This window comes from Saimiri boliviensis, chromosome 14, assembly GCF_048565385.1.
Source record: "Saimiri boliviensis isolate mSaiBol1 chromosome 14, mSaiBol1.pri, whole genome shotgun sequence".
Classification (NCBI taxonomy): Eukaryota; Metazoa; Chordata; class Mammalia; order Primates; family Cebidae; genus Saimiri; species Saimiri boliviensis.
In genome coordinates, this window is record NC_133462.1 from 66,988,843 (window position 1) to 67,007,589 (window position 18,747).

An 18,747-nucleotide genomic window follows, 5' to 3' on the forward strand; every position below is an offset into this window, starting at 1 on the left:
TCATATAACAGTGTATGAAATTTTATCAAAGTACACAAATCATATTGTTTCTGAAATTCAGTATCCTCATCTGTATTTAGGCTGTTCTTGCATTGCTACAAATAAATACCCAAGACTGGGTAATTTATAAGAAAAGAAGCTTAATTGGCTCATGGTTCTGCGGGTTGTACAAGAAGCATGGCAGCATCTGCTTCTGAGGACGCCTCAGGAAGCTTTTACTCATGGTAGAAGGCAAAGTGGGAGCAGACGCATCACATGGCAAAAGTAGGAGCAAGAGAGAGTTGGGTAGGAGGTGACACACACTTTTAAATGACCAGATCTCACAAGAACCCACTACTGTGAAAACAGCCCCAAACCATGAGGGATCCGCCCCCAACCCAAACATCTCCCACCAGTCCCCACCTCTGGCATTGGGGATTATGATTCAACCTGAGATTTGGGTGGGGACAAATATCCGAACTATATTATCATCTTTACAATACAATAAGATAGTGTGTAATTTGGATGCGCTTCATAAAATGGATTGTTAAAGGACCCCCAATAGCAGGGCAGTGAAGAGAATTTCAAGGGTGCTCAGTGATATGATGACAAAAATAAGTTGAGCTTATTCTGCAACAAGTGAGTGTTTAGTTTTGCAGCCACACCTCATCATTAAGACAGTTAACACTGTATTTCATACTTAAGACATTTTTAGAAGAAAGATTATTTAAAATAATGCTATAAATTTTTGTATTATTTTTCTTGACATTGTCTTTATTTAAAAAGATTAAGTACTCTCGTAATTAATCTTTACACAATTACATTAATATGGGTGATATTAAGAAGTAGAGAAATTACTAACCAAAAAAAGAGCAGGTTAGGTTAAGGAGACCTTATGAATATTACATATACTTTTCTGACATGCAGAGAAAACATCATGTACTGTTCTGTCAAGATAATGTGATACTTAAATAATCCTTTTAGGTTTTTTTTTTCTTTAAACCTGATTGCTAAACAGAATAATTTGAAATGTTCCTTTTACCAGCACAGTTCAACCATACAATGAAATGTCAATACTTTAGAAAATGAATTAATGATAATTGTTTGGAATTTCAGTCTAGGCAACTGCTGATTGGAATGCAAAGTAGGCTTTTAATTATTTTTACAAATTTAACTAGGGGGATATTTTTAACTCAGCTAGCTGCTTTTAATATTTAACTTTCCTCGAAGCATTAAGGTATATAAACATGCGAGCACTGAGAAAAGCAAATTAAAATTAAAATCCCACTGTCAAAGGGACAGGAAAAAACCCTGGTCAAAGATTAGGAAGACCTCTTTAGTTCTATTTCTGATAGAGAAAATTACCAAACAGTCATTCTTAAATCCTAAATTCTCAGCTTTGCCTCAGATTCTTTTGAAGCCACCCCTTAGGTGGAAAAGGTTCTCCTTTTATTACTCTACCCACATCAAAAACAATGATTTTATCTGTACAGAACAGGATCTTTTCTAAAAAAAAAAAAAAAAAAAAAAAAGCAAAAACTCTTACAAGTATTATCAATACTTCAGTTAGTTGTTGGTAACTGGAAAAACCTTACAGAGCTTCGGTTAGAAATTCTTTATCTAGTAATGATACTGGGACAGGGATTGGCTTAGCTTTGACAAGTGATATTTATAGACAGTTGAGCATTACTTGAGAAGGGAAAGTGAAGCCAACTCAAATTAAAAATATAGATAAGGCAGGGTAAGCTTCATAGGAAGAAACTGATTAGGACAAGATTGTAGGACTGCAAGGGGAAAATAAATGACCTTGTACATAAAGTGAGAATGGGAAGGCAGTGAGTCAAAGGAATTCTTGGTGGAAGGGGCTTTGAGAGAAAGAAAATACGAATTGTTCTCTTACCATGGAACACATGGCAGAGTTGCTGTTTCCACACTTCCAAATCACACCACATATTTCTATTCTAAGGTGGTTGACTACAGATAATTGCAATAATGCTGTTGGGACACTCATCTTTTGGAGATGGACTATTTAGAATACTAGAAAATTTTGATTTTTTACACTTTTATTCATGACCATAAATCAAAACTCTATAAAGAGTACTGGAGGATTTCAAAGCTCACAACGGGTTGGGGAAGGTAGGCTGGGTAAAAATACTGAAGCAGAGAATATTAGGTTTTCTAATGTATGGAAAGGCATGGAAGTGCTGAAGACTTGTTCAGGAGGACAAAGCTTTGGATGGCTCTGAAGGTCAAAGTAAAATAGATAATTAAGCAAAATAAATAATTTTCTTTAGAATTAGTCTAAATTTGAGGAGTTTTCTAAGTTTATATAAATAAGCAGCATATTCAAAATGAAACAATGTTCAATTTCTTGGTGATTGTTGAATTTTATGGGAAACAGGACTCATGCAACAGCGTTATCTAAAATTGGAGAACCTCCTGGGTATTAGCTACTCTTCAACAGTGAAATTCTAGGTAACCCCAGCTAGAGGGGAAACATTCATTTCTAACATGTGGAGAAAACATTTTCAGACGAAACTGACCCTGGACACTATTCTCTTATCAAAAGTTATGGTAGGATGATACCTCCGCCTGTCACAGAGGCATTGCTCAAAAACATCAGAGAGAGAAAGAATCAGTAAGTACTGTTCCTCAAAAATTGGCTTCACTTTCTTGCAAAAAATAGGAAGCTGGCATTTTGCAGAGTTGTTTGGAGGAAAATAATCTCCTTAGAAATGCAGTTCATAGAGAACAAACACTTAAAAAATGCAATGTCAATTTTTTTTTTTTAAACGGAAAAGACTAAAAATTTTCTTTAAATCATGTTGCACTCTTTGTGACAAGAAAATCACTACTCCAATGACCTGGAGTAGACCTAGAGAGAGTCAAGGAAACTTAAAGAAGTGAAAACATTATGCAAACATGCAATTCAGGATGAGGAACTACCCTTTATCACACACGTGTGTGTAGTAAAATATAATGAATTACACTTTAATTAATAATGTAGAGCTATGATTTGGAAATACAGACTCAAATACTCTCAATCATTGTTAAATGTCTTTACAACATTGAACATTAAATGCCTTCTTCAAGGTATTTTTTTACTGTGATAGCCGAATCAAGAGGCAATTGCAGTCCAATTCTGATACTTAGGTTGTGTTGAGCAAATAAATAGCACCCCATAGAGGACGCTGCCTCCACAAGGTTTATTTAGGGCTGGATAGGCTGTGTACTACATAATGTAACACCAGTAAAGAGAGACTTAAATACTTAAAATACTTAAAAATACTACTTAAATAGCTTTTTAACCTCAAGAAAGCCAACACTAAGCCCAGGACGTGGCATGTAATTGATACTCAATAGGTAATTTCTAAAATCCATAGTTTCTGTTCTTATATACTCTGTATATCCTTGCTTATATGCATCCATTATTTTATATAGCTGTAATCAGCTGGTAAAAATAAAGTTTTATTTTCTTTGTCACTTTACTTAATACAACCATAGTAGTAGAAAATGGTTTCTGTAGCTGACTGGTTTCTCATAAACATTGACCTCATACATGACATTAATATTAGCCTCAAGATTATGCTATTCAAAATATGTCTCAAAGAATATCTTCTTATATACTTATCTCTTCCTTTGCTGGAAACTCATGGTCAGAATTAACTTCTATACATTATTTACTTTTATGAAAGGACGTGAAGATTTTCATCTGATTAAAATTGGTTTATAAGTTGCTTTCTCTTCAGGTTGTACCAACACACCCTGGTAGAGAACCTATTCAAGTATCACCTTTATGTGAAAGCTCTGGAGTGTTTTTGTACAGGAGGAAGGCTGTGTCAGTCAACGGTCACAGATTTCTCTCACCAGTCAGAACGTGTGTAGGAGCCTGGTCTAAAATTACCATGCTGAGTACTTTCATGAGGAGAAGAAATTGACAGAATGCATCGTCTCCGTCATTAAGCTTACCATCTAGTTGGGAAGACTAAACTTATTAAATTCCTATACTCATAGCACTTTAAGAAGTTGCTCCAGTGTTGAGAGGGAAGGAAGGGGAAGGATGGTTGAACTTGATAAGAAATAGAGCAGTGGTCCTTATCTTCAAGAAATCGGCCACGTAGCTGACTGGAGTCAATGGAATAATAAGTGTTTTTTATGGTTACGAATGAGCTTACTATAAACTTCATAAATTGCAAACTTCTAGAGTAGAGAACTTTCATCCTTCTCAGGCTATATCCTATCAATCTTATGTACTTGAGGAAAATTTCTCTAAAAATGTTGAAATATGGCAAGTGCTTGTTTTTAAATTATGTTCCCACCGTGACAAGGGCCTTCTTGACATTGTTTGAGATACATTAGATAACCTGAGGACTGTAAGGTTTGGAACTGTTATTAAGGAGGCAGATTCTCGAACTCTGAAATAATGAGACTTTACTCCACTGAAAAACTATCAGAGGATTAATATTTATAGTTCCAGAGGAAGATGTTAGTGATTCTTCTAAAGTGAAATTGTTAACCTTTCTTTAACTTCAGAGACTGCATTCTGTAGAGATGATAAAGCCCAGGTTCTGGAATAGCCTGGTGAAGTACTGCCATGAAAAATGGTGAGTGAAGTGAAAAGAGTTAGAGGGCTGGTAAGGAGAAAGAAAAAAAAAATCTGATTTAAAGGATCTATATATACAATAGGCGTGACGTTCTTCACTTTGAGAATGAGATATTAGCATCATAGGCTTCTTAGAATGCTGAGGAGTCTCTGCAGTGACTAAAACGTTAGTTTGAGGAAACATATTTTGGACCTTTACTATGAATAGAGATGGCTATGAGTCAGTGCTTTCCACCGGCTGCATCTTCCTGCTGAGAAGATCAAGATTATCCCATCAGTCAATCAGGAAGCAGATTCTTTGTACTGGCTTGTGTATCAAAAATATGATTGATTTGTTTGCCCTTTATTGACTGACCCATTTATTTGTCCAACAAATACTGTCTGCATTCTCACTATGTACACTCTTCTAGGCACTGGAAATACTGAATAGAATACGGCAGACACATCCTCTGTAGTGTCACAAAGTTGGGAGAGCAATCAAACTAATAATTGTAATAAGTTGTGTTGAGCAGTAATGCTAGGAAAGTACAGAGTGGTATGGGCACAACTAGCAGATGATTCTAATGTATTTCAGGGGATTGAGAGATGGCTCCATGAGGATGTCCAGTTTAGTAGAGAATATTTAAGAGGGACTGGGAAACAGTGTTCTGGACAGAGAGAATAACAGACAAAGAGTAGAAATCTGAGGAAATAAAAGAAAGGTTTGGGATGGCCCCCAAAGTGGAGTTTGAGATGATGGTAATTAAAATCGAGGCTGAAACCGCAGGTAACCGCTAGATTATATAAGCCACTTTAAAGAGCTGGAACTTTATTGTATGTTAAACAGGAATCAATTGGTTTTATGCAGGTGAAAGTACTAGGTCAATTTGTGTTCATTACAGGACAATTTGGCTGCTGTGTGGAGAATGCCTTTGAGGGGAGAGGGAGTTAAGTCAGCAGAACTGGTTAGCAGACCACAGAAGTAATACAGTTGAGACAAAATGGTGGACCCTTCAACAATATTGACAATAGGAATGGAAAGAAGTGAAGGAATTGAGAAGAAAAGAGGTAAATAAGCAAGAATTGGAGTTGGATGTAAGATTTGATTTAATGAATAAATTTGAGTAAGAACTTGAGATAAGATTAGTAAGAGGAGGAGCAAGGGGTTATATTGAAGTTCATCTTAGGAAACTTAGTGGTACCATGATATGATATAAAGCTTTTCTATTTACAAAAAAAAAAAAAAAAAAGCCATTAAATGGGCCAGGTGCGGTGGCTCACACCTGTAATCCCAGCACTTTGGGAGGCCGAGGTGGGTGGATCACGAGGTCAGGAGATCGAGACCATCCTGGCCAACATGGTGAAACCCTGTCTCTACTAAAATATAAAAAATTAGCCGGGCATGATGGCGTGTGTCTGTAGTCCCAGCTACTCAGGAGGCTGAGGAAGGAGTGGTGCGTGTCTGTAGTCCCACCTTGCTTGAACCTGGGAGGTGTAGGCTGCAGTGAGCCAAGATCGCACCACCGCACTCCAGCCTGGTGACAGAGCTAGACTGCATCTCAAAAAAACAAAAAGCAAACAAACAAACAAAAAAACCCCAGAAGTTAAATGATTTCAATTAGGGACATGTTAAGTTTGAGATGCCTGGGAGTCATGGAAAGTGAAGATGCTTAATAAGCAGTCAGTTATACAGATGCAGAATTCAGTGAAGATTTGACCTAGAAATATGGATTTGGGAGTCATCAGCAAATAGATGGTAATTGAAACATCGGAAGGATGTAATTATCCGGGGAGAATGAAAATAGAACCCTGCAGAACAAAGGTAGTTAAGGAGGAGGGCAAAAGAAACTGAAGCTACAAAGTTGATTGAGAAAATTGACCTGAACAGTAAGACAACAACCAAGAGAGTGTGCTGACTCGAAAACTAAGAGCAAACACTGATTGGGAGGGACGGAGCAGTGCCATTTGCAGCTGTGAAGATCCGGCGAGTTGAGGACAGAGAACTTGGTGAAGTGGATGAGAACAGTTCCAGTAGAGTCAGAGAACAAGTGCCTGCTTATGCATAGCACTCCATTTCCTTCCTTTTCTTTTGTAAATCAGATCACCTGGGCTGTGGGCATCATGTAAGAATTAAGAATATATGAAATTCCAGTAAAGACTTCTTTCTTCCATAAATTACGTGACCTGTAGGGACATTCATTGTGATTTTTTGGAGCTGTTTTGCTCACTTTTTGTCCTCAGCTTGGTTTAATAATGCAGATTGCTTGGTTATAGGAAGATGAAATACTATTTAAGTTGCTGAAAAATGTTTTTTAAATAAAAATCCGATGAAGCAAAAGTATTTTAATGTACAAGGATTAGTTTTAATTATCCAGAACACCAGAAGCATTATTTCTGTTAAGAAAAAATTTTACTTATATAAATGTGATATTCTCAGGAACTTATTTTTGAATTTCTTTGAAAACAGAAAATGCATCTTTAAAGTTGTAAAATATATGAGTCTGTACATTAGGAGATTATGTGTTATTTGGTGAATAATGACTACATTTCTATAAACCAAGCTTGTGCAACCCATGGCCCATGGGCCGCATGCAGCCCAGGAGATGGCTTTGAATACAGCCCAAAATAAATCTGTAAACTTTATTAAAACATTACGAGATATTTTGTAATTTTTTTTTAGCTCATCAGCTATCATTAGTGTTAGTGTATTTTATGTGTGGCCCAAGACCATTCTTTTTCTTCCAGTGTGGCTCGGGGAAGTCAAAGGATTAGATACCCCTGCTATAATCTTAGAAGGTCAAGATTTTTTTCTTTTCTTTTTTTGGCGAGGGAATGTGAATAATTAATTCTTTCTTGCCTTGGTTTAGTTTTTGAGGGACTCTTTTTCTCTTTCTTTTCTCCTGCTTTTCAAGCTTTGAGCTCACAAGTTTGAGATCAGCCTGGGCAACTCAGAAGATTCTATCTGTGAAAAAAATTTATTTTAATTTAGCTGGCCATGGTGCCATGCACCGCAATCCTGGCTACTCGGGAGGCTAAGCCAGAAGGATTGCTTGAGCCCAGGAGGTCAAGGCTACCATGAGCCATAATGGTGCCACTATACTCCAGCCAGGAAGACAGAGTGAGACCCTATCATCTCAAAACAAAGAAAGTTAAGAAAAGGAAGAAAACTTTTTTTTTTAAAAAAGGAACAGATACTATCATTGTGAGTTTCCCAAGATGACCGTTCTTTTATGAGTCAATGTATTGTTTTCAGTATCTTTAGGAAATTGAGGCAGTGTATCCTCACCACAGTGTAACCTGCTATAGGGTAGATTTCTATACAGTGTGAATTTGCCCTGCACTCCTGCAAAAGATATTTAGGCCTTAGAAGTAATAAATAATTAAAGTACCCTTGGCAAACTATATCATCTTCACCTATTATCATAATTAATAATTGTGTAGCCCCTTATATTTTGAGAATACACACAGATATGCACAGCCACAGATATATATACATATATATATATGTATATATATATACATACACATACATATATACACAGTCATGCATCACTTAAAGATGGTCTATATTCTAAGAAAATGTGGCATTAGGCGATTTTACCATTTTGTGCCAACATCATGGAGGGCACTTACACAAACCTACGTGGTAGAGCCTATTATACACATAGGCTGTATAGTATAGCCTATTGCTCCTAGGCTACAAATCTATACAGCATGTTACTATACTGAATACTGCAGGCACTTGTAATACAATGGTAAATATTTGTGTATCTAAGCATGCCTAAACATACAAAAGATACAGTAAAAATACAGTATTATAATTTTATTGTACCACTGTTGTATATGCAGACCAAAAGAATCATTACGTAGCTCCTGGCTGGATATATATCTAATTTGTTTGTCCTGTGAAATAGGTTATTATCCCTATTTTATAGATAAGGAATCTGAAGTTCAAAGAAGGTTAAATGCATGGCTGTGGGCACACAGAATGCGGTTACAGAGCTAGGAGGTGAGGCTCCCATTCATCTCTCCACCTGTTCTGCCCCACTTCTGACAGATTGTTACTACAGCTCTTATGACCTGCAGAGTTTACTTTCCAACCTCTGGAAATTCTAGAGAAATGATAAAATATATATGTATGTGTCTAAAATTGGACAAAAATACCACCCTGACAGAAATTGAATGCAATTAAAGATAAGAAAGTATTAATAATAATTGATGGACTTCAACAAGTCTGAACTTTTGTTGCATTCAGCCTTTTCCCAATTGGCAGAAATCACTAACTTGTAAAAGCACTCGGTGCTACATGTTCCTGATTCCTGTATGCTTGCCAGGTGCAACCTGTGAGATCCCAGTGACTTTGTGAAACGTCTCAAGAGAATTCAGTCAAATCTAAGAAGTTTTCATTCTTTGTCCAACTTATCGGGACCACTTAAGATTCAAATTGTAATAAAGAGATGATTAAAATATTTAAAATACTTTCTATGTGGGTGCCAATGATAAGGTGCCTTTCACTACAAAAATGCAGAGGTTACATCTAAGTGTGCAGAAAGGAAATGGTGAGGCTGCTGGGAATTCTGAGTCTAAAAATAGTGCTCAGTAGACACCCATAATAAAAAAGACTCTGACTGGCAATACAGGTCTATGTCATGAGATTGTGTAAAATTTGTATGTGTATCTAGTGCCTGCTATGTGCTTGGTGTTGCTCTTTTCAGTATATTAACTTACTTGTTATACCAACTCTATAGGGAGGATTCTATTGTTTCCCCCATTTCACAGAAGAAACTGAGGCTAAAGAAGTTAAAAAATTTAGCCTAGGACACACAATGAATATGTGGGGGAGCCAGGATTCAAACTTAGAGGTCTAGATCCAGCACGTTATTCTGCCACTCCAGTAAAATCAGACAGAAAATTCACAGTGTTTGCAAAATCAAAAAATATCAGTATTTGTTCTCATGCTACTAATAAAGACATACCTGAGACTTGGCAGTTTTCAGAGGAAAGAGGTTTAATGGACTCACAGTTCCACATGGCTGGGGAGGCCTCACAATCATGGCAGAAGGCCAAGGAAGAGCAAAGGGACTTCTTACATGGCAGCAGGCAAGAGAGTGAATGCAGGGGAACTCCCCTTTATAAAACCATCAAGTCTCCTGAGAGTTATTTACTATCATGAGAACAGCATGGGAAAGACACCCCTGACCATGATTCAATTATCTCCCACCAGGTTCCCTCCTATGACACATAGAAATTATAGGAGCTACAATTCAAGATAAGATTTGGGTGGGAACACAGACAAGCCATCTTGATACTTGCGCCTTTTGGCCCAGTGTTTCCACTTGCAGTAATACTTTGTACACATTTGCAAAGATATAGGTACAAGAATATTCATGGAAGTGTTATTTTTAATAGCTAAAAAAATTAAATCTATCCAAATGTTCACCAATAGGGGAATGATTAAATCATGCCACAACCATTATCCTTGGGGAGTGCCAGGCAGCTGATGTAAACTATGAGTGAAATAATGAGTACTGACATGGAAAAAGGATTAAAATTGGATGAGGAAAAAAACTATGTACAAAACAATGTATATACTATAAGACCTTTTTTTTTCTTTTTTGCAAAATATTGATGGTAATTGAGATAGAAGAGTCAGAAAGTGCTCCCCTCCGGGAGGTGGGAAGAGATAGCATGGGGAGAAACGACAGATACAGGTGAGGGGAAGGAAGGCAGCAAACCACACTGCCATGTGTGTACCTATGCAACAATCTTGCATGTTCTTCACATGTACCCCCAAACCTAAAATGCAATAAAAAAAAAGAAGAGTCAGAAAGTAAGATTAATGTATACAGATAGAAGAAAAACAATTGATAGCATGTGTGCATAAATACTACTGCTAATTGCTATCATTGTGGTATGAGATTACAGAGTATGTGTATTTCTAGTGATATATTTATTCATTTAACAGGTACTTATTGGAAATGTGCTACATACTACGTTCTAGATGCTGAGGATGTGTATAGCACTTACATTCTCATTAGAAAAGACAGAAAATCAGCAAGTAAATAGGTGAACATTTGAATTTTGATGCACAAAGCCTATTACTTTTATATGAAAAAGGTATTTTTTAAGATAAAGCTGGGCATGGGTGACCTGTAATCTTAGCACTTTGGGAGGCCAAGGTGGGTAGATCACCTGAGGTCAGGAGTTCAAGACCAACATGGCCAACATGGTGAAACCCTGTCTCTACCAAAAATACAAAAATTAGGTGGGTGTGGCAGGAGCCTGTAATCCCAGCTACTTGGGAAGAGAATGGCTTGAACCTGGGAGGCACAGGTTGCAGTGAGCCAAGATCACACCACTGCACTCCAGCCTGGGCGACAGAGCAAGGCTCAGTCTCAAAAAAAAAAAAAAAAAAAAAAAAAAAAGAAAGTATTTTTTAAGATAAAACAAAAAAAGACCATTATCAAAGTAAAGTGGGGGCGGGTTCTGTGAAAGTCCACAGCCCTTCTGTTCATGAAAGATTGGCTGTGAGGTAAGAGGCTGGTGGTAACCAAAATAAAGCTGATAGAATAGATCTCATTTTAGCTCCATCAGTTCTGACAGTGCCCCAAGACTTGAGACATGACTTAGGTAAAAAATAGAAAAATAATATAAACTGTAGGAGGGTTTATTTGTAAGTCTGTATGGAATTTGTAGGGAGCCAAATCCGAATGATTGGGTATTTGTTACCACTGACAGGTACCGTCCTTTCCTAACCTGGGAGTCCCCCGAACAGAATTACATGTTTAGTAATCAGTTATATAGCTAAGCACAGATGGACAGGGTCCTTTATAGGAATAGTAAGTATCTCCAGGATAAATTCCTGTAGATTTAGCACCTTTTTCCCAGCAAGCTTCCCATAACTTGCCTCAGTGATTAAGGAAAGCTTGATTTTGCTAGATATCAAGCAATTATTTCTTGTTAGGACAGGATAAATAGGAAGTAAAAGTCCTGTTAAAATAAAAAGTAGATCCCCAAATGTGTATGTCTGATTATGTGTGGATAAAAAAGAGTTGATTTGCCATGTACCATCCTCCTGTCTGCCTTGGATACCTGAAGTTTCATTTCTGTTTTTGAGTACATAGATACACACACACACAGGCACACGCACACACATATCTATGGCTTTCCAAGTATATGTACACATCATATTGTAATATATGTACATATCTATCTTCTCCAATAATTCAGGTAATTATAAACATTTAGACACTATCAGTTATATTTCTCATGTTGATTTTTTAAAAAATAAAATCAAGAGAGCAAAAATTAAATACATTAAACAGAGCTATAGTTACTTGCTTGTGAGGAAAGGGAGAGCCTGTGTTACTTACAAAATGAGTTCAGTGGGTTTGAAACTGAAACCAGAAGTACTAGAAGAAAATGGAGGAGTTGTTCCATAATAGGGATTATTCCAAGTGATAAGTCTAGATTATGAAATTCTGGTTAGTTAAGAGGATTATAAAGGTTCCCGTAGGACTGGTCATATTTTCTGTTTTAGGACACAAACATATGAACACAGTTTTGAAAGAGGTCAAAGATGTAGATAACATGTATATAACAAAGCATATATATAACATGTATATAACAAAGCATATATATAACATGTTATATATATAGCATGTATATGACAAAGCATATATATATAACATGTGCATATATGTGTAAATGTTATGTATGTACATGTTATATATATACTTTGTCATATACATGCTTAAGACATGGCAAAAATTTTTTCTTTAATTCTCAAAAGAGAACTACATAACAATAAATGCATAAAATCTTGCAGTTTGTAAAATGCATTAGCTCAGCCACCCTGTTAGGTGTGTACTGTGAAGATGTCTATTCTACAGTTGAGGAGATGGCAGCTCACAGCTTGAGTAACTTCATGGATTCCACAAACATTTATTGAGAAACTGTGCCTTGGGCTTAACTGTTTCCCAATTGGGCCTCAAAGTGGACTTGCCAGTTATTATTCTTTGCATTCCCTGAAAGCAGAAACAAAATATTTTGTTTCTAATTTAGGAAAGAGAGAACTCCTAAATGACTAATATGAGGTTGGATACAAAGCTATTGCACACACCATTTCTAATCTCTGAAAACTAGGTTCACATCTGAGCAAACAGCCTCGCTGTTTTCAGAACCAACCAAGGTCACCTGGGTTCATATTGCATACTCTTATTCTGTCTTCCTCCTTCTATTATATCTTACTGCCTTTTCTACATTCGAATACTTCTTGACATTAGATAGAAATGAAAAAAATACTAAAAATGTTTTAAAAAAGCTAGAGATTGCCTTTTCACAGCATCAGAAATTTCAACAAGATTCCTGTATAAAAAACAAGCACATCTAGAGCCCCGGAAATATAATTTGATTCATAGAGTTTAAGTGCATAGATTAATTTTAGAGCCATATCTATATAATATAGAATCATGCTATGTATACCCTGCCTAATTTCATCAATTCTCAGACCACCAGTGCTGCTAAAGATTACTCCACTCTTATTTTTAAAATCCCAACATGAAATGAATGGAAGATAAAGCACAGAAAATGGTGATTGGTGTGTTGATCACCTTTATCTTTTCTCTGCTTGTATGCTCCAGGTGGGAGAGTTCAGAGCACACGCTGCTGAGTGGACAGCCAACGTCACAGCCGAATTCAAAGAAACCAGGAGGCGACTGAGTGTGGAGATTTATGACAAGTTCCAGCGCGCCACCTCCATCAAGCGGAAGCTCTCGGCAGAACTGGCTGGAAACCACAACCAGGAGCTGACTCCTTGTAGGAGGACCCTGTCAGTGAACCATCTGACCAGCGAGAGGGATGTCTTGCCTCCCTTACTGAAGACTGACAGTATCTATCTGAATGGTTTGACACCACACTGTGCTGGCGAAGAGATTGCTGTGATTGAGAACATTAAATAGCCCTCTCTTTGAAGAACCTTAGGCATAGCCATAGGTGAGGACTTCTCTATGCTCTTTATGACTGTTGCTGGTAGCATTTTTTAAATTGTGCATGAGCTCAAAGGGGAACAAAATAGATACACCCATCATGGTCATCTACCATCAAGAAAAGGTGGAATTCTGAGCCAGCACTTTCTTTCTGATGATGCTTGTGGATTGGTCCACTTTCTTTGATGAGTGGAATGACAAGCAATGTCTGATGCCTTTTTGTGCCCAGACTGTTTTCCTCTCTCTTTCCCTAATGTGCCATAAGGCCTCAGAATGAATTAGAGTTGTTTCTGGTAACAATGTAGCTTTGAGGGATCAGTCCTTAACTTTTCAGGGTCTACCTAACTGAGCCTAGATATGGACCATTTATGGATGACATTTTTTTTTTTTTTGTAAATGACAAGAAATTCTCATGCAGCCTTTTACCTAAGAAATTTTCAGTCAGTGCCTTATCTTATGAAGAAACAGAACCTCTCTAGCTAATGTGTGGTTTCTCCTTCCCTGCCCCCACCCCTAGGCTCACCTCTGCAGTCTTTTACCCCAGTTCTCCCGTTTGAATACCATACCTTGCTGGAAACAGTGTGTAAAATGACTGAAGTGATGATGCCCGAAGAAGAAATAGATGCCAAATTAGATGGACATTGAAGCAACACTCAGCGTTGCCTAGCGTTAAAGGCACTGCAGAGAAATGAGGTGCAGAGGTGGCCCCTCTGAGTATTTATTTGACTCAGGTACCAGTGGTACATATATACACTGTAATTATGACCAGGCTGGTAAAATTGGCTGCTCCCAAACAATCCCCTTTTTCCTGGCAGTATTTGGAATTTATCATTTATTAATAACTATACATTTTTTAAAGTCAGAAGAAGAAAATCTATCTATATATAAGTGACCTGACAGAAGAAAACTGTTAAAAATGGATATTATTTGAGGTGATTTAAAACACTGGGTGTGAATTATCATTCTGATGGAAAGATAATAGCAAAATAATGTGTTACAAGTATTTGCTAATAAACAGTATACTGCCAGCTTCTAATTGCTTTTTGATGTATGAAAGGCTTATGTAACTTTCTTTTCCTTGGGTGACTTTTGCCAGAGAGAGGGGGTGGCACAGTGGTGAGTGCAGGGCACAGTCCTCGCCTTCCGTGGGTGTACCTTTGGAGTTGTGACTTGGCTGTGAGGGCAGAAGTTGAAGTTGGGATCACTGTGACTTTGCACATGGAAAAATGCAGATTGTAGGCATAATTCATCTCTGACATTAGAGAAAAAGCTGTTATAGCACAATTTAAATTTTGAGAGTTTGCTGTGTTTTGTTTTTTTTTGTTGTTTTTGTTTTGTTTTGTTTTGTTTTTACATAAAAGAGGCTGATTATTCTTTTTAGTTTAATTTTATATCCTGTAATTCTTTGGATGGCTCCAAGATTCAGAAAAAATTCAGTAAATACACCCCATAAATTGCTACCCTTTCCTTTATTTTCATACTTAGATCTGCTGTACATTGTATATATATAATTTTTAAAATGCAGAAAGAAAATAATTTCCCTAAATATAATTGCAAAACTGATTTCTTTTACTTTTTGGTGTGGGGTGGTGGGAGCTGTATCTGAATAAGTGGCATTCAGATTACAGTCTTGAAAAATAAACCCAGAATCTTTAAAAAAAAAAAAAACTAATAGATGCTTATTTTCCAAAATTTAAATTTAAGCTAGAAATGTAAATATTCAGTTAACTTGTAAAAGGTACTTTTATAAAGTTAAAAAAAATTCTAACCAAAATTTTAGAAAGTCAGGCTCTTTTAGAAAGAAAGCTACACCCATTTTCTCAAATAACTGTTCCGAAAATTCATATGGTGGAATGCACCATGTATAAACTGTGAATTGTATTGACAAATAAAGTTTGTAATTAAAGTCAGCATTTTCTGAGTCTCCTGCTTGCTGCTGAGAATTTAGATACAATCTAGGTAGGTAGAACTCCAAGTGTTACTTTTCATGCTGAGTTTTTCTGTGTCGCCTCTTCATTCAAAATATTTAAGAAATATTTTTGATGCATTGATAGATACTACCCTTGCTAAATACATGAAGAATGTTTTCCTCAGTGGCTAGTCATTCAAACCAAACATACTGAAATTCATATTTGAAATAAGATATTTGAAATTGCACATAGATTCAAGATTGTTTCTATTATATTCCCATCTATTTATGTCATATTTTATCATTGTTAGACCTTGTCTTGACACTGATGTAGACTGAATGCTGAATACAGGTCCCTGAATTTTTTTTTTTTTTTTTTTTTTTTTGTAAGAAAAAGACAATTAAGCATCCTGGTGGTACTGAAGTCTAAAGAAGGCAGTTACCAACCAATCTTCTAGGCCTTATAGCACAAGTATTTGTACTACTTGTTCATATCCTACATAAATTTATTGATTCATTCCTAAACAACTTGATGCTCAGTAAGTATTCTAAAACTAGCCCCCAACATTATCCTTAGGATTAGGGGAATTTTTAAAAAGTGTGTATTATATGAACTGAAATCACTTTTTTTCCCCTTAAGCTTTATTTTGTTTACTTCTTGTAGGGAGAATCTTGATAAAGATTTTGACAAAATCTGGAATTTTCTAGTGAGTTAATTTTTCCATTAGGCCAGTATAAGAGTGAGTAGTTTTTCCCGGAGAGATATTTGAAAAAAATTACTAGACCAGAAAGTATCAGAGACTCCTTAATCTATAATCCTAAATGTAGATTCTAGAATATGCTCTCTATCCAACCTTACAGCTGCTAAATCTAAAAGAAGTGGTTCTTTTGGAGTTCTTTCAATTTCTTACATAGATCTATATACTGTGCTACATAGTTCATGTGATACACCTTGTTTTCCAATAATATTTAACTCTTGTAATGCAGAAGAAAGTAAAACTTCTGAAGCCAGGAGGGAATTAAATAACGTACATCTTGGCCTTCAAAACAAAAAAAAGAACGAATAGTGTGTAGGGCTTATTTCTCAAATTTTTAAGGAACACATGATATTAAAGACCAAATCCCATAAGTTCTGTGTCAAAAATAAGTAGAATTATTTGACTGTTACAGCTAAAAGTTCAAAGATACTTAAGGAAATTTTAGGTAGAATGCCAAAATGCAAATTTAGACACTCTGAAGATTTGAAATAGCTATTTATTAGCGGTCTAGATCAAATTGTCTTTTTTTGTTGTTTTTAATTCTTGCTCGTCTAGTAAAATCGCAACTTATTTGTCATTTGCATTTCTTATTAAAATGTAAGCATAACTTTGTTTTTATATAAACTAAAGGGTTTATTTGAATATTCATAACATTACAATTAATGCGTGATATTGTTTTAGCATGAGTTTACTTAAACTTCCTCTCATAGTGAAACTAGCCAGGTGTGCTGGCTCATCCCCATAATCCCCACATTTTGGGAGGCTGAGGCTGGTGGACTGTTAAAGTCAGGAGTTGAAGACCTGCCTGGCCAACATGGTGAAACCCCGTTTCTACTAAAAATACAAAAAAATTAGCCAGGCGTGGTGGTACATGCTTGTAGTCCCAGCTACTCAGGAGGCTGAAGCAGGAGAATCGCTTGAACCCAGGAGGCAGAGGTCACACCAGTGCACTCCAGCCTGGACGACAGATCAAGACTCTGTCTCAGAAATAAATAAATAAATAAATAAAAGAATAAAATAAAATTTTCTCTCATAGTGAAATTGGCCTTGCATATGCTCATTTGTCAGTTCCAATATAGACTGGGATAACCTGGTTATTTCTGAAAGAAACATTTAAGGGTAACCTATTGCAGTTATCTTAATATGGGGAAAGCTTCATAAACACTACTTGCTTTCTTTTTCTTCCAGCCACCCCCACAACCCTCTCAAAGATTTTTTCCCCTCTTGTTTCATACATGATACCTCCCAAACCATAACTCAGTTACCCCTTCCTGAAAGACAGGGATTGCTTTCAAGGACCAGGAGTTTTTGGTCTTGCTCTCTTTTTTGACTTGATTCTGTTCACTAAACCCCAGCTTTTACAATTTCTAATATCCATAAAACCATTTATTGTTCTCCTAGAATTAGCTTTACAAAAAGTTTTGGGTTAGACTTCTCTCAATTTACAACTATTTTTTCTTTTTTCTGGCATTCCTTTTCAAAGTATGTTTATACAGTCACCAAAAACTCACTACCTAGTCTATTCTGCCTATTTTGCACTTTTAGACTTGGATTTCTTGTTCCAGATTCATCAAGCTAACTCACTTGAGTATCCTGAATTTTAAAAGCCATCTCATCAGAACCAAGACTCTCATAATCTCTCCTCACACCTGGCCTTCTTCTGGTGTAATCTATTTCAATGACTAGCACGACCATCCATGTGGCTGGGCATGTCATCCTTGATACCTTCTTCTCTTCCTCAACTGTATCTTCACCTGTCACCAAGCTATTGACTTGTAACCTAAATATGTTTTGTATTTGTACATAGCCATTGCCTTAATCCAAGTCAACACCATCTTTTCCCTTCATTCAACTGCTTTTGTATCATTTTCTTCTCATCACTGAAGGTAAAGAGTTCTTTTTAAATTTGCAAATTGTCTACAATGCCTTCTTTTAGCCTACTTTATGCCACCACCTCCAGACTCATCTTGTATCCCTCTCTACCGCTCTGAACTCCAGCTCCACTAGATTTCTCCTTTCTGCCATAAGGTGATATTGATATGATCCCTTTACCTGGAATGCTCACTCTCTTTTTACTCCTTAACCCTTTTCTCCTAAAAAACTCCTACTCATCCTTCAGAACCCAGCAACATTATCACTTTCTTTAATAAGCCTTCCTTAACACCAATTCAGATAACTTTGTAATATGTGCTATAAAACCTTTTTCCTTTCCTTTAGTTTATGATCAGATATTCATGATGATTAATATTTATTATGTGTTTGCATCACTAGAATGTAATTCATTTGTTTTAACTTAATATTTTATTCCCGGATACTAGCAGAGTACATGTAATAAGTGCTCGATAAATAAATGATAAATGAATGAATAAAGATAAAAACAGGGATTTGACTGTTGTAAACATCTGAAGTTTCCTTTTGCATAAATAACTCAAATTTTCTTGGCTCCTCATTTATCTGTCTTCTTCCAATGACTTACTAGTAAATGAAATACGAACAGCAGTTATTTCTCTAATTAACTCCTATTAACTGATA

At 36.4% G+C, this 18,747-nt stretch overlaps 1 protein-coding gene across 4 annotated transcripts in view; it reads left to right on the plus strand.

Moving 5' to 3' along the window:
• Positions 1-16,015, plus strand: part of KCNK2 (potassium two pore domain channel subfamily K member 2) — a 221,630-nt gene extending 205,615 nt beyond the window's left edge. For 3 of the 4 annotated variants that reach the window (XM_074385193.1, XM_003930354.4, XM_074385191.1), the window contains exon 7: positions 13,204-13,946. In XM_074385193.1, the coding sequence (XP_074241294.1) occupies positions 13,204-13,521 (318 nt within the window). In that variant the 3' untranslated portion in view covers positions 13,522-13,946. Of the gene's footprint in view, positions 1-13,203; positions 13,947-14,065 lie in introns of those variants that run through there. The other variant, XM_074385192.1, reaches the window with a different exon arrangement.
• The last annotated feature ends 2,732 nt before the right edge of the window (positions 16,016-18,747 follow it).